This window comes from Aphelocoma coerulescens, chromosome 3 (genome assembly GCF_041296385.1).
Source record: "Aphelocoma coerulescens isolate FSJ_1873_10779 chromosome 3, UR_Acoe_1.0, whole genome shotgun sequence".
NCBI classification, from domain to species: domain Eukaryota; kingdom Metazoa; phylum Chordata; class Aves; order Passeriformes; family Corvidae; genus Aphelocoma; species Aphelocoma coerulescens.
This window is the reverse complement of record NC_091016.1, coordinates 107,369,492-107,385,302: the sequence shown is the minus strand read 5'-3', so window position 1 is coordinate 107,385,302 and position 15,811 is coordinate 107,369,492. Positions and strand designations below refer to the sequence as shown.

At 37.6% G+C, this 15,811-nt stretch overlaps 1 protein-coding gene across 3 annotated transcripts in view; it reads left to right on the top strand.

Annotated features, from left to right (window-relative positions):
• Positions 1 to 15,811, top strand: part of EIPR1 (EARP complex and GARP complex interacting protein 1) — a 77,482-nt gene that overhangs the window by 28,820 nt on the left and 32,851 nt on the right. For all 3 annotated transcript variants that reach the window (XM_069011523.1, XM_069011526.1, XM_069011525.1), the window contains one exon: positions 8,139 to 8,295. In XM_069011523.1, coding sequence (XP_068867624.1) covers positions 8,139 to 8,295 — 157 coding nt within the window. The remainder of the gene's footprint in view (positions 1 to 8,138; positions 8,296 to 15,811) is intronic.

Sequence of the window (15,811 nt, the reverse complement as noted above, 5' to 3'; positions counted from 1 at the left end):
TATTGGGGATTCTTTTGTTCTGCCGTGGGGATTTTTGGTTTTTTTTTTGGTTAAAACTCAAACCATTAAACTTTTAAGTAGAAGAGTTTCTTTCTCTAGCTCCCTTACAAAAAACATTTGAGGGGCAAGAATTTTGGTAAAGGGATTCAGCATGAGAAAATAATGAAATTACCGGGTTGTTTTCAATTGGAAAATCACAGGTCTAACATAGCAAGAATGACATTTTGTTCTTAACAATATAAAAAGTAACATAGGTCTAGGTAAGAGCACTTACTCTCTATGGTGACAAATTAGACTGTATTTCTTGTTTGGATATTCTGATTTACTGCCTCAATGGTCCAGATATCAATTGGTTTCTTAGTATGTTTACTGAGGTTGCATGTTAAGTCCTTTTTAAAGCTGCTATTTATTAAAGAGAATAAATTAAGGAGATTGTATAAACAGATTTTTATGATATCTGATGTTCAGTTGCATTCTTTGTAGTTTTGCAGCCAGTGGCATTTTCCGAAGGAATCTTTATAATAATTCTGAATTACTTAAAATTTTAGGTTCTTTTTTCTATGTCTGGAAGTGTGACAAAGCTCACTTCTTTCATTCTATGAGTCTTCAACTGTAGGTGTTGCTGATGCAAAATCAAAAGCAGGATGAAGTGCATAGGCCATCCCTTCTAGCTTAGAAAACTGCCAATTCATAAAAAAGTAGTAATTTTCTACAACAGCAGGAATGACTTTCAGTGTCCTGAACAACTGTGTTGCATCTGGAATCAGCAGTGTTCTTACACCCACAGGATTTTCTTTTTGCATCTAGTCCAGAAATTATTGTGTAGTTCTTGAGGAATGTCTGCTGGCTACTGTGTTCCAGCAGCAGCAGTGCAGTGAATTGATTGGTTGTGCATGGAGGAACTCTATAAAGGAGTAACAGGTACTTGTAGTTAACCTTACAGATGTTAGTAACTTCCTGTTATGTTTACATTTCAGGCAGATATTTTTTCCCCAGACTTACTTCTTTCTCTTAATTTAAGTTGGAGCAATGCTCCAAGGGGAACAGTGTTTGGAGGAGGATAAATGGGATGTCCCACCAGTTGGCAGCTTTTACTTTTTTTTTCTGTGTTGGAACCAGCTGGTGGTATAAAGCCAAAAATTGTCATGGAAATAGCCCTCATTGAGAGGTCGTTTTGAGTGCTGCAGGGAAAATTGATATTGATTGACCATGTTGTGACCCTTTGCAAATTGTATGGTCTGCATGCAGAGGGCTTTCTCACTTGCTCAACTTGTAAAGTAGTCACCAAAGATGGCCTCATCTTCTATAGCCATGATTATGTGTTAGACTTTGGCTGAATGCAAGAAAGTTTGAACTCATCAAAGTTTGTTTCTACATTTGACTACTGTACCGTTATTGCTACCAGCATCATGTGTAGTTGCTTCCTAATTCAGTGCTGTCAAAGTATGGGATTAGTTGTTTGTTCCTTAAATTCTGTTTTGCTTATTTGCAAGCCTGGATCATTTCAACAGAACTAGGTAGATTAAACTATGTGCAGTCACTCTAGCAGATATTGTCCTCTGGAGGACAATATTATCCAGGAGATAATATTGGTGGTCTTGGGGAAATGGTGCTTAACACGTGGTTGTTGCAGTTGGAACAGTACATTTAGTTCCATCCTTAGCTATACCTAGGAAAAGATACTGAAGATGTATGATGAATTAGATGAGGGATGATGAGGAACAAATATTTCCCCCTCTTGAAAGAGGAAGAACAAATATGGCAAAAATTCAATAGTTCATTGTCTCATTCCTGGATCATTTTATGTGAACAATGTGTGAGGAATACACTGAGACATCCTTCTTCAAACCTTTGACTTGTTCTCTATGAAAGTTCAGTAGTGCTCAGTAAGCCTGTAACATTTTTCTTGATACACTCAGTGATAAAACTGCAACACAGCCTTATCTGTTCTCTTCCTCATTGATGCTGTGACATAAATAGAAATTCTTGTTTCAATATGAAGTAGGGATGCAAAAATGTTTTCCAACCATATAAAGAGTTTTAAGGAAGGCATAGAAGCATGACATAGACACACTGTGTTTAGCTTGGTTTTCTTTCTTTTACAGAATAACTGGTATTGTCATTTAAATATTGGTTTCATACTTCTCTTTTAACATTTTAAAGAGATAATACGAGAGCTGGTAGATAAAAACATTGTCATTTTGTATGTGTATGTGCAGTAATGTGATGTGAAGATATTAAAAGATGGAAAAACCTGGAGTTTCTCTTTGGCTGTAGGCATTCTAGATAAGCAGTGGCACTACAGAGGTGGTAGTGAAATTACCTACTAACATTGGATTTTTAAATTTTAATATTATCACTTGGGAAATAAGGCTATATGGGTAATGCCACAAATACTGTATACTGTTAGTGAGCTTTTCATGTGGCCATGGGAAGCTTGTTATGGGATTTTGATTTCTATGTAGTGAGAGTTCCTGTTTGTATTTGTCCTGTTTATGGATTTCTGTAGGTTTGTAGCTAGTAGTTATTTGATTAAGAGGAATTGTGACCCAGAAGAAGCTCCACTTCATCTATCGGAAGAGTGACACTTTCACTCAGCACTTAGATTTGCCCTCTCTTTTACAAAGGTGAAAATGGTATTGTTGGGGTTTTAGGAGTTCTCCTAGTTTCCCCCCATACTGTTGCTAGGAGGACAAATTGCTGGGTACTGAAGGAAAACAAAGAGCTACCCATTGTGGGTGGGGTGCACCTGGCTACTCTTTTGTTTCACCTGGGTGTGTGGGCAGTTCGGTCCCGAACGCCAGAGAGGGAAGCTGTTTTTTCGTCGGCTGTTTTTTTCCTTCTGCGGAGAAAGACCCCAGGATCCCCGGCCCACTTCCTGTGCCCTGCTGGAGGCCGGGCCGTGGCTGCCCTGCCCCCGCTGCTGCTTCGAGCCCTTGCTACATTGTAGCCCTGCTCGCCCTGCCTGCCCAGACCTCCGGGGGTTTCTCCGTTTGGATACACCTCCTCTGGCATCTGGGATTTGTGCTCGTCCCTGCTGTTCCAGCCTGCCGTTCCAGCCTGCTGTTTCCGAGAGTCCAGGATCGGCTGCCCAGGGGTTTGTGAAGCCTTTGTTCCATCCCTTCCCGGGATCCCAGGGCACCGGTGCCGTGTGCTCCCCGAGCTCGCTCCGGAGCGCCCCCTGCAGCCGCGGGGGAACCATCGCACCTGCCCTGCTCACCGGGAGCCGCCAGCGCCCCTGCCGGCTGCGAGCGGAACTGCACCCGAGGGGAAAGGGCCCGACAGCCGAGAAGGCTGGGACTGGGTTTGTGAGTGTTTGCTGTTACTGCCAGAGTTATTGTTGTTTGTTTGACTGGTTATACACATATAGATATATAATAGTAAAGAACTGTTATTCCTATTTTCCACATCTTTGTCTAAAAGCCCTTGATTTCAAAATTATAATGACTCAGAGGGAAGGGGGTTGCATCTGCCATTCCAAGGGAGGCTTCTGCCTTCCTTAGCAGACACCTGTCTTTCAAACAAAGACACTATCTTTTAAAAAGTTCCTTATATAAAGGGAAATTAAGCCTTCCTTAAGGCCAGACATATCTAAAATTACTTCTATGGCTAGCTGTGGAAATTCCATTTTGGTTTCACATATCTGGGAATTAACAAAGTGTCAAACTGTCCAAGGAGAAATTAGTAGTGCTCTGAATAAAGTCTTTATTCTACAGATTTCAGCCATGTATCTAATTCCAGAATTTCTCCGAAGTTTAAAATTAGAATCAGAATATTTGCAATGCACATACAGTTGTTCAAGATGGATGGACGTTCAGCAGCTGGAAAATGATCTCACGCTTTCCCTGAGCATCATCAAACCCAACTGAAAGCAGAGGATAATGTCTGTGCTGAGTGTCAAAGTTTTGTGCTTGTTGGCTTTTAGTGTTACCCTTTCTGATGTGCAGTTAATTTTATCCTTCACCACTAGTCCCAGTGAAGTAAAACAGGCATGAAACTGCTTAAAATTCTGCTTATTAAATTCTGCACCAACTTGGACTTCAGTTTTCAAACCACCAAAGTGTTGTAGGAGCCTGGATCACATCAAGTTTCAGGGGCATTTCTCTCTATGTATACACACGTATATACATATATGCATATGCTTTGGCCTCCTTCAATCTTCAAAATAATGCTTGTTTAATTGTTTTAGAGTTTTCAGTCTGGAAATCTGATTGTGCAAGGAACTAATACTCCAGTTTTAAGAAGTTAAAATGTCATTTCAAGGCTGTCTTAAGATTGGGGTGCTGTGGTAAGAGGAAAGATGTCTTGAGAAAGTGTTTCTCCCCACCTCCCCCCCCATATAAAACCTTTGCTGCACAAAGCAGCAGTACTTTGGAATGTCAGTCTTTTTATGGAATATAAATTTGATGCTTCACTTCAGTCTTTGGTTTTCAGTCTTCCCTCAACTGATTTGGCCTATGTGGAAGTAATTTATTGTTTGTTAAGGATGAGAATTCATATTATATGGTGCCTGTATAACTACTCATTTTGTTTGTTTAAGACAAGACAAGGAGAGTTCAGTACTGCATAGTTTATTACAGGGATTTGTTTCCTTTTCCTTTCTGGTATTCAGAAGAAAGTTAAATTTGTCCATTGTGTATTTGCAAGTTTGTTGCTTTATGGGTGTGTGTATATGACATGTTCTCACTGCTTCCTGAACAGATGCCGGGCATAGACATGTTAATACACTTGCTCCATGTTTTATCAACCACAGTTTGACATAATTTTGGGACCACCTAACCGTCTTCTAGCAAAAGAAGTTGAAACACTATAAGAATGCGTTCTGCCATAACTTTTCAGAAAAAATACAGTGTGGGAGGTGATCATGCAAGTTGTACAGGCTGCTTCACAATTATCAGAGAATTTTAAGAAAAGTGGAATAACAGAGCAGATTGTTGTAAATGAAATGAGAAGTCTGGATTGAAACTGAACCAGGATAATTAAACATCAGTGTTGGATATTGCTGTACATGTTGTACATGAGAGTGGAAAGGGCCTCTTTGGTTTCTGTGTTCAGACACCTGCTATGTAAGATAGCCTTCATAATTTCATTATACTTACATATATTCTAATAAGAGTAATTTTAAATTTATCAAAAGTGAACAATACTTAAAATCAGTGTTGACGCTTTTCAAAATCTGGCTGCATAAAAATTTATTTTTGTTAGCTAGTTTGTAAGAAAACAACCCAAAATTCCCCCCAAAAAACATTAAAGAAAACAAAAAAAAACCCACAAAAAGACAACAACAGCAAAAAAACTCAAGCCAAACAAACCAAAAATACCCCCCTCCCTCCCTCCCAAAAAGACTTCAGAAGTGATAGTTGAGTCTTAATTTTTAATTGTGTCATAGATTGTACCATAGATTTTAAGAATTTATCTCACCACTGATTACTAGTTGAAGCCTTGTAGGTTAAATTTCAGCTACAAAGAAAAAGATAATACTTATTAGATAATTCTTGAGGAAGATAGGACCGGTCAGTGCATTGAAAAGTCTTTTGTGTAGGGCACTTTTAAAAAAAATCTGTTTCTTGATTATTACGTTTCTTTGTGACATTTTCAAGTTCTCTTAAGACTTGTTGTGCTGTACTGAGAGGAAAGATAGCTTGAGGAACATGTAGTTTGTTTTCTGTGATTTGATGTTGTGGTTCTCGGTCATGATCTTGATGATAGTGGAAAAGCTAATGCTTTATATGCATAGTACAGACCTTTTAGTAGTTATAATCTACCAGAAGCTGTTCATTACTGTTCTGTCACGTTGAAGTGAAACGTTTGATAAATCTCCCCTTCTTTAGCTTTATTGCACTTTAAGTTATTTATTACTTGCATGGTGTACAATGCACATTGTGTGTGGGTTTGCCCTTTGCTAAGGGAAGGTAGCCATCCCCTTCTCTTTCTTCTCTTCCTCAGTGGCATGTGGATCTAGAGTAAACAATTTGCCTGAAATGATTTGGAAATAGCTGTTTAGTTAGCATGCTCTACAATTAGCAAAAGTTCAATTAAGTTTTAATAAATAGGGGATTTTCTATCATCTTTAGATGTATGGTCTCTTTTTACTGTATTCAACTTGTACATCCAAATTACTGTAGAACAGTTATGTGCATCATACATATAATTTATACTCAGCGCAATCTATCAAATGCCCAGTGATTGTGTGTTCTGAATTCATATAAAGCCCTCTTCCTATCCCTGTTTCCTGTCACAGAAAGGGCCTTTTTTTCCTACAGGTTTGACCTAACTACCTTTTTTTCCCTTTTATTTCATATGACTGCATTTTAAACATGTCTGCATTCTTGTATTCAGGACTTAGTATGTATCAGTTACTTTTTGTCCTGTTCAGTGTTGTTTGGGTGCCTCTTTTTCCATATAGAGTATCCAGATTAGTGACCTTTATAATACATGTTTTTTCCCACATTAGTACCATTTTAGCCTGAGAAGGCCTTTTCAGTGTCCTTCCTTCCTCTTGAAAACACTCTCATTACAGTTGCTGCCGTTTTCCTTTCCACTGATGGAAGTTGGTCACATTTGCTCATGGCTCTGTAATCAGATGCCCTTGACTAAAATCAGCTAAAATGTAGTTGGAGAGAGAGGCATCTGAAATGACCTCAGAACAGAAGATGTATCATTCATTGCTGCTTATCCTCTGGACTTCTCACTTAGCTCATCCTTCAGCTGGCAGTCACTCCCCTTGCTTTTGCTCAAGGTATCTGTGGCTGGTTCCTTTGTTCCCGCTGGAGTGGATCACACCAACCCGTTCATCCTCGGTGAACCCTGGACCAGTGGCTGGAACAGCGTGAACATATGCACTGCTGCCCTGGTCTCCTCCCATTCTGCACTGCTACAAATTGCTATATTGGGTGATGGGCAATGCCATATGTGCACAGACCATATGGTATTTTCTCCTCAATCTACAGTTGCATTGTTCTTCATACATTGTAATACTTTGCTGTATGTGTGTAAGTTCAGTTTGTCTTTTGGAAGCTGCTTTTATTTGTTGGGGTTAGAGACGTGCTTACATGGAAAACCTAATTTTGCAATAAACAGTTACTGGTAGTAAAGGATATGAGATAATTTCTGGATTGAACTGAAGACAGCCCTTAAAAGAAAAGTGTTTGTCCTGGTTTGAGACAAGTTTGGATGAGCGTCCAAAATTAACATCCTCTGATAGAAGGCAGGTTTCAGCCGCCCCTCCCCCACCAGGTTCAGGAAAAAATTCCTCGGAGGAAAGTGAAAGAAAAAAGCCTATTTATTTGACAGACATGATGCACAATGGGAAAAGAATAATGCTAAATAATAAAACCTCTCTCTGTGGAGAGAACCTGGTAAATTTCCAGAGTCCTTTGTAGATGTGGCTTTCTCCTCTTTGGAGCTGGGTTGGCTTGGGCCCCTCCAGGCCAAGGTGTAAGATCTCCCAGTGTGTTCTGGCATTGTTGAACAGTCCAGAAGAGAAGAAGAGGAAGCCGGAGTCCCAGGAAAATAAATGAATTTAACTCTCTGTCTCTCCCTTCCAAGAAAAGGAGCCAAGAGCTGGGAAAAGCTGGAAGGTGCTTTTCCTCTGCTCTACAGCAGCAGTAGCAGCTATCTCTGTGTCCTTGGAGCACAAACTGCTTTGAAAAGTTTGTCTGGCTTTTTTTTTTTTTCCTTCTCTTGCCCCCGGTTTTAGAGACACGGGCACAGAGCGGTGATAGGGGATACACATCATAAAGTCACCACAAGACAGTGTTTAAGTGATGTCTGTATCTTTACTATTAAGGAATCAAGCAAGGTAACTTGTGGGTCATTTTCGTTAACATCAGTATGGGGAATGAAACTTGGAAAACATGCCTCCCGAAGAGTTTTCATGAGCACTTAATTTTGCTTTTGTTCAGGGAGACACATATTAAATGCGTGCTAATTATGAGTTTTGCAGCAACTTGACTGCTAACTTGAGGTCTGTGTCTGTAGCCACGTTCTGCATTCTTTGAATTCATCTTGGTATAATATTTTTAAATATTTCAAACAGCAGATGTGCATTGCTTATAGATTTGTGTAAATGTTGGTGCAGTGTATACAAAATACGTCTCCCATACAATGATCTGTTGACATTATTCTCTGTTGCTTAGCTTCAGACACTAAAGTCATGACATGTGCTGCTGTTTGGAGGATGCCGAAGGAATTGGAATCAGGCAGTCATGAATCCCCTGATGATTCATCAAGCAACACTCAAACCCTGGAGCTACTCTGTCACCTTGACAACACAGCCCATGGCAATATGGCCTGGTAGGATTCTGCATATTTTATACTCCTAGAAAAAGCCTAAAGGATAGACCCATGCTGTTAGTTTTGTGCAGATTTATATTGTAGAAGCTATGCTATGCACTTTAAAACTATTCCATCTTTTAAAAAAAAAAAGTATAAATTGGATTTTTAGTCCCAGATGTTTCATAGATTAAAAACATTTATTATCGTCCTGCAAACACATATGGAGTAACAGCCTGTGTACTGTTTTAATGTGTTTTTCCCCACCTGCCCCCATCTGAAACCTTTGTTGCACAGAGATATAATACTTAGAATTTCAGTCTTTTTATCGAATATAAATTTGATCTTGCACTTACGTTTTTCTTTTCTAGTCTTCCCTCAACTGATTTAGCATGAGTGTGAGTAATTTATTGTTTGATAAGGATAAGAATTCATTATGTTATATGGTGCCTGTGTAACTATTCTTTATCTGTTGTCTAAGTCAAGACAAGCAGAGCTGCAATACTGCAGATGTTATTACAGAAGCTTGTTTCCCTTTCCTTTCTGTTATTTAAAAGAAAGTTAAATTTGTCCATTGTGTGTTTGCAAGTTTATTGCTTTATGGATGTGTGTATATGACATGTTCCCACTGCTTCCTGACCAGATGCAGGGCATATCATAAGTTTTAAACATCCATTTCTAGCCACAGATTTCTAGTTTCAGCCTTGCAGATTAAATTTTAACCAAAAAAAGGGGTAAACTGAAGGTAATATTTATTAGGCGTTTCTTGGACAAGATAGGACATATCAGTGCATTCAAAAACATATAGATTACTTTTTTCTAAGATATAGGTTTTCTGAATGTTAGATTTCTTCATGGTAGTATCCTTTAATTCTTCGCTACACATTTTAAAATGAGTGCTCCTCCTTGTAATTCTTCTATTATTTTAATTCAATTTTTATTGTTGGAACCTTTTGATAACTAATATTCCCAACTATATTGGAAAGGTTTTCTTGTTTGTTTCATCTTTACTTTTTACCCTTTTAAGCTTTGTGCCTTTTGTCTTGCAGTTTCCCATAAACAGTTTCTGTCTGATGCTGGAATGCCAGAACTTTGTATGGTAGCTGGATCACGAAAGGAAGAATAGAAGGCGTACCACTGCTTTTTATCAGGATGTGAATTATGCGAATGCCCAGAATAATTCTTTTCCTCTAATAACAGCTTATAACAAGTTCATGTGCAGTTTTCAGTCATCTGCTATCTGATTTTATCCAGTACTTAGTGCTTACAAATTTCTGCTACAATTTAATGCCCATTATCTATGTGCATGTGTATATATATGCATAGAGATTTGAAAATGTCCAGTGTTACAGGGAGATAAAAGATGTAAACAGAATACTTGGCATTAGTACTCCTCACAGCATCTCAGGCAAGCACAGCTGAGTTAGAGGATCCTGTTCTAGAGCAGGCTTTTCTATTTGTGTCTCAATCATATTGGACACAGCTCATAAATGAGTAAATTAGGCCTTTTGTGCTAAATGTGTCACTTAACAGGCCATGCCTCAGTGAGTGGTGTGTTGGCTACAAATAGCAATGTAAATATTCTTTGTAATACACTTCTCAGGTGTTTAGAGAAACATGAAGCTATTTAGACTCTAAGGGTTCCATTGTTGTTAGAACCAAACATAAATCAGAAAAGCAGTTTTCCTCAATGCAAAGTGTAAACACTCTTCAAACCACAATGTAAGCCAGCATTCTGGTGAACACAATCACTGAGATCCATGGTGGTCTTGCACCATACACTTGCAGTAAGAAGGCTCTGTCATTTGCCTTGCTATTAGAGCATACTCTTTACATTTTGCCCAGAAAACCACAGGCTGAGCACTGGACCCGGGTTCAGTGTGACCATGTACACTTCAAGGAGGTTGCTTAATCCACAGTGTGCAGTACAGCAGTGTACCAGAGCCACAAATGATTGGACACAGGCTTCATTTTTTAAGTTAATTTTGAATATTATTCGTCAAAATGCATGCTAAAAAAATTAAATGAAAAACCACATTTCTATCACATCTTTATATGCTGGGCCTGGAAGAGTGTGGCAGAGTTGCCAGCACAGTTTAAAGATGTAGCATGTAATGTTGGTGTCAGCCTTTGTGACACTGACTCCAGACAGCAGCTCATAGGAAGGTATTTTTTGTACGTCTTGGTATCTGTAGCACAGATGCTTCATGATATTCATGAACCTGGTTGCAGATCATAAGTAATTGAGACTGAGTAATTCCTGAGTAATCAGGAAAAAAAGCAAAACTATCTTGAACATGCAACTGGTTATGTACTCTGGCATCTACCACCCACCTCAGGGCTTTACTTGTAGTTTTGTTCATGTTTACCTTCCTCTGCCTTATTCCTTTTCATGCCTTTTTAAAGTTTATTGTCTTATATTGTTTTTCTCTTCTATTAAGAAAGCCTGCTAGTTGAAAAATTACCTCACAGATTTTTCTGTTTCTAGTATCATGCACTAGGAAACACAAGGTGGGATTTTTTCCCAGTCTGATGTGTCAGGTATTGGTTTTGTTCAACTCTGTACTTAGGTTAAGAACTGATTCTGCATTTTTTTACTTTTATCTCATCTCCTTTATGGAATGCTGTGCTCACATGTCTCTGAAATTTCTTATTAAAAACCAGCAGAGACATATTTAATACCAGTTCTCTTTTGTGAACCAAGACCAAAAGAGTGTTTTCAGTCGATTGTGACTAAAATCTTAAACTTTGCTGGTGTGTGACTGAAGACTGTGCTCCTCCTGCTCAAGATCTATTGAAACAATTTTCTAATCTTGACAAAATCTTTGGCAAAATTGAATCTCCAAGACATTACAGGCAAATGAAAAAGAAGTTTGCTTTTCTACAGTTCCACTTTATCTGGATTGCATGAGTTACCGTGTTTAAAAATTAAGCATAACCATTCATTTTTAGTTACTGAGATTGTTTACTGCTTCCAAGCTTTGAATTTGGGACTCATCAGCATTTTTACTCAAACTCTTGTATGGCATAAAGAGAGTTCAGAAGATTAAACAGATGCTTAAATTAGGCCACCAAATAGGCCTGTTAATTGTTCTGTTTGGTTCTAGCCTAAGATTTTTTTTTTCATCCTCTGCCTGCTGTTCCTCATGTAAGCCAAAATGCAGAGATTTCAAATGCAAAAATACTGAGTGAATTATTTCAGAGTGGAAAACCCCAGATACATGGAAATTTTTGTGTGTGTGTGTGTGTGTGTGTTTTAAAAAAAAAAGTCTCTTCAATAAATTCAATCGGTAGATAAATATATGTATTCATACAGAGTGAAACACACATAACAATAAGTATGTTGCTCTATGCAATGTTGTAAGATTCAATTAAAGGAACTTGCCACTGGGTATCTTGCAAGAAGCAGTCCAAGGTACTGTCTGCATAGGAGAGGCCAAGGAAACAGGACAGCAGTTAATGAGATTTTGATTATTCCTCTGAATGCAGCTTGGAGGAATCCCCAGAACTCTTGTCTGTTAAACCCCAAAAGACTTATGTTTTAGCAGTAACCTACTGTTCTACTTCCCTCTCAGTTTTGCTGCAGACTTTTTGGTAGTAGACTTGACAAGGTAGTCCTCGGAGAAGGAGGATACTACAGGACATAAGAGAAAATACAATCTGTGAGATCTTGAGTTTGTAACACAGCAGGGAGTTTCTCTTGCATCTGCTGGAAGCAGGCTTGCCTCTATATACTTAAAATCCTACTTTTTCCTTTCCAAGTGTGGCAGGTATAAAATAGGATAGATCCTGCTCGGTACTAGGCTGTGTATAAAAGAGAGGGGAACAAGTGAAGTAAGTTGGATTGTGGTCTATGTAGTAAATGTGGAATAAAATGAAAATAAATAAGGGAAAAGTGTTAGATGAACAGTGAAATACAACTGTAAAGGGAAAATGAATGGGGGTTACAGAGACAATATAAGTGGAAGCTCAATTCTGAGAAGCCTGAAAGGTGAGGAATGAGGAATTCATATTTTAAATAGAAAACAAGAGCTGCTAAAATTTTTTTGAAAGGGACGAATATGGTACAAATAATGATAGATCACTTCATTAGGCTTCTCTACTAGCTCAAGTTGATTTTTTTGTTTTGGTGTATCCCACTCAATCAATCCTAAATATGAACATGCAAATATTACCATATCTAAGAGAACATAGAGAGGGAGACAAATTACAAATTTTTTTTGAGTCACAGATGTTTCAAGAACTCCAGGATGTTATCACTAAAACACTAAATTAGAACTTTGAATTCACAAAGGAGGAAGTTATAAATGAGCTATTCCCACAGATTTTAAGTACTTAGATTTTATTTGGTATTTCATCGAAGGTCTCCAGATAGAGTACAGAGAAGTACCATCTCTTCCTTGGCCATACACAGTACAAATCAACCTCATTAAGGTTGGTTTTTTACAGAAGTGCAAATTCTCTCTAACAGTTCTTTCAACTTGAGTAGAGATTTAATTCATTTAAGATAAAGGAGATGCTATACATAACATTGCTTCAGTTTCATCATGTTCATTCCATTAATGCACACAGTCACCTGATCAAAGTTAGGCACACTGGTATTTGATGCCCTGAAGACAGATGAATGAAATCCAGTAGTGTTTTACTTATCTTTTTGGCCTTTAAATTTATTAAAAAAAACCCAAAACCCCACAAAAACCAAGCCACACCAAAACATTTTCAAGTAAAAAAGCCAAGAAGTAAGAGAATCTGAAACTCAAAAGAAAAGTGAAAACAGTGTTTATAATAGCTCTAACACTTCCATGTGATATTTAGGTATCACTTCTCTTTCCTGTCATAATGTTGGTAATATTACTTCTATAGTACCCCTCTATTAGGTTTCAGGATATGTATGTTAAAGTTCTAGCTTAGGATTTCATTCAAAAAAAAGTTTAAAATAATTTAATAGTCTATACCTAATGAATATAAACCTGAAAGTAACAATAATTTTAGAAGGGTCGTATGGTCTTGAATATGTGGTACAGTTAACTGTTAGATATGTTTTATAGGTAGACATGTAATAAATGCAGTTTTTAACCTTATTTTAACACTTCATATGTCCCAGTACCAGAAATATAATTGTGAGGACAGAACTCCCTCTGATATTTATATAGAGAGTTTCAGGACTGTCAGTTGCATATTCTGGTGTATAAACTGAACTCTGTATTTTCTGGGGGGAGGTGATTTGTAACAGCTGCCCAGCAGATATTAATTGTATCTTCACATGATACACAAAATTTCAGAGCTATCTGAAATTGTCAGCATTTAAGAATAATTCTTCTACACTTGATTAATTCCACATATTTGTATTCTCCATCAGCCTCTTCTGATATTACAACAGTAAGTATAGAGACAATTTTTTTGGACTAGCTTACTGCATTACAAGTGTAGTTTCACTGAGAATGTATCTTAACAGCTGCTTATTGGTACTGATAATGCCATTTATATTCTGATCCTTTCTAAACTGGTAAAAGTTTAAACTATTTATTTCCCTGCTCTCTTCATAATTCCATGTGATCCTGAATTCTTCACAGGATTTTGCTCTCTTGAATCTTTGATTCTTCTTTACTGTAAATAAAACCATCTATTATATATAAGTCCAAATATTCAGTGTTCAGCCATTAGATGTCTTTCTCACATTTTCTCTCTCCTTTTCCACTTTTTTCATCCTCTAAAATAAATCTGGAACCAGCAGAGTAATTTAGAACTCTCATATTCTCTTTCATTCCCTTGAATGTTTGTGGTAATTTTGAGTGATTAGTATTGTGCAATTTTAAAACTTTGAACTCTTCAATGTAATCACATTTACTAGGCAATAAATGCAATTCATTAATTGGATACTGAACTAATAGAACTTTGTATTGTATGCCCAGTTTATTATGTTAGCTTTTAATCAGCATTTATTTGACTCTACTAATATAAAGCAGAGGGAAACTTAGTCAAACTAAAATCTGATACTGAAGCAAATACATTTATTCCTTTATGTGAACTTACTGTATGCATTCAGTTAACTTATCACTTCTGATAAGTTCAATAGATTCCATATGCTTGAATGAAAATTAGTTTTGATGAAGTCTTTGCAGTTGTTTGTGTTTAGTTTGGATTTATAAGTCACGATACAGAAAATAGTGCAGAAATTGTGTTACTCTACAAGTAACAAAAAAATGGGTTTGTAGAGTACTATGTCAGTCTCTGTCCCAACTTGAACATAATTTCATTTCTGTTCTCACCATGCTGTTATATTCCCCAGTTTTACTGCCAAATTAGTTGAGATTTTTCCCCACTGAAAGAAAATTGAGCTACTTTTCAAAGAGGGTTTCTTCCTTTTGGTGATGTCACTTAAGCTATTCTTACCGCTGAAAAAGTGATGGTTGAAGTCTGCCTCAAGTGATTTTGCAGGTGAAATAGATACTTCTGTTTATTATAATACTATTCTATTCTAATAATTTTATTTTCAGTCTTACTGAATTGCTTAAAATGTTAGTGGGAAATGTTAAAGAAAAATGGTGTTGTAGAACTGTGAAAAAAATTAGTTAAGCAGGAGGAATTTAAATATTCATGAGGAACTAACTGAACGGGTGCCCCTGTTTCCTTGGTGTCAGACTCCAGTTTGCTCTCCAAAACCCCATTAAGCACTTATTGTTTAGAATATTTATCCCTTAGAGTAGAATTCTTTCCTAGCACAATATTCTGGGATGACTATAGATGTAGCGATGTTGCTGCTACATCTTGCTTACACGGTAGTTAAAAATTCAGGGTTTTGAAATGTCTTTTGGATGTCTATTGGGTGAAAAAATTGATCCTTGTACATTTTTGATTAAGTGTATCTATTTGGTAAAATGTTTGTGAGACCTGAAGGGATGCCCTGCAGCCTCCCACAGTCCATCTATCCCAGTGCTCAGTCTTGGGCAGTGGTGATGGAGAGGTAGGTTAGGGGGAGACCACATCAGTTACAGTCCCAGCTGCTTCTGGAATTCTCTTCACCTCAAATTCTCCCAGAGTCCACAGTTTCTGGATTAGAGGTGTTAGAGGGTACGTCTATGCTAGGTCTGTGTAAACCTTTAGCATTCTTGTGTTTGCTGTTCTTCTGAACAGAAGGAGCAGTGATTTTCTTCAGCTATCAGTGCAGATCTAGGCAATCATAATTTTCTTCTTAGGCACATGTTTCAAATCACTGGAGAAATATACTCAGAGGGATATTCTGTTTTGTTAGGTTTTATTCCCCTGACCAACCATGCAGTTTGTTACTAACAGCAGTAAATTAGTAAGAATATGCTATATCCATATTTCCATCTTTGAAAAATCCCATTTGAAAATACTCAAATTGTCCCTCTCTAAAGTAGATACGTGTTTCCTCTAAAATGAGTCTGCAGCGATCGCTTTTGCCCACACCAGCTGTTTTGCACAGAAGTTTGTTTCAGCCCTTAATTTTTGCCTTAGTACGTGGAAAAAGCTATTGTCATCCTGAGGCCTCCAGAAGCTGGGCAGGAGTTTTACC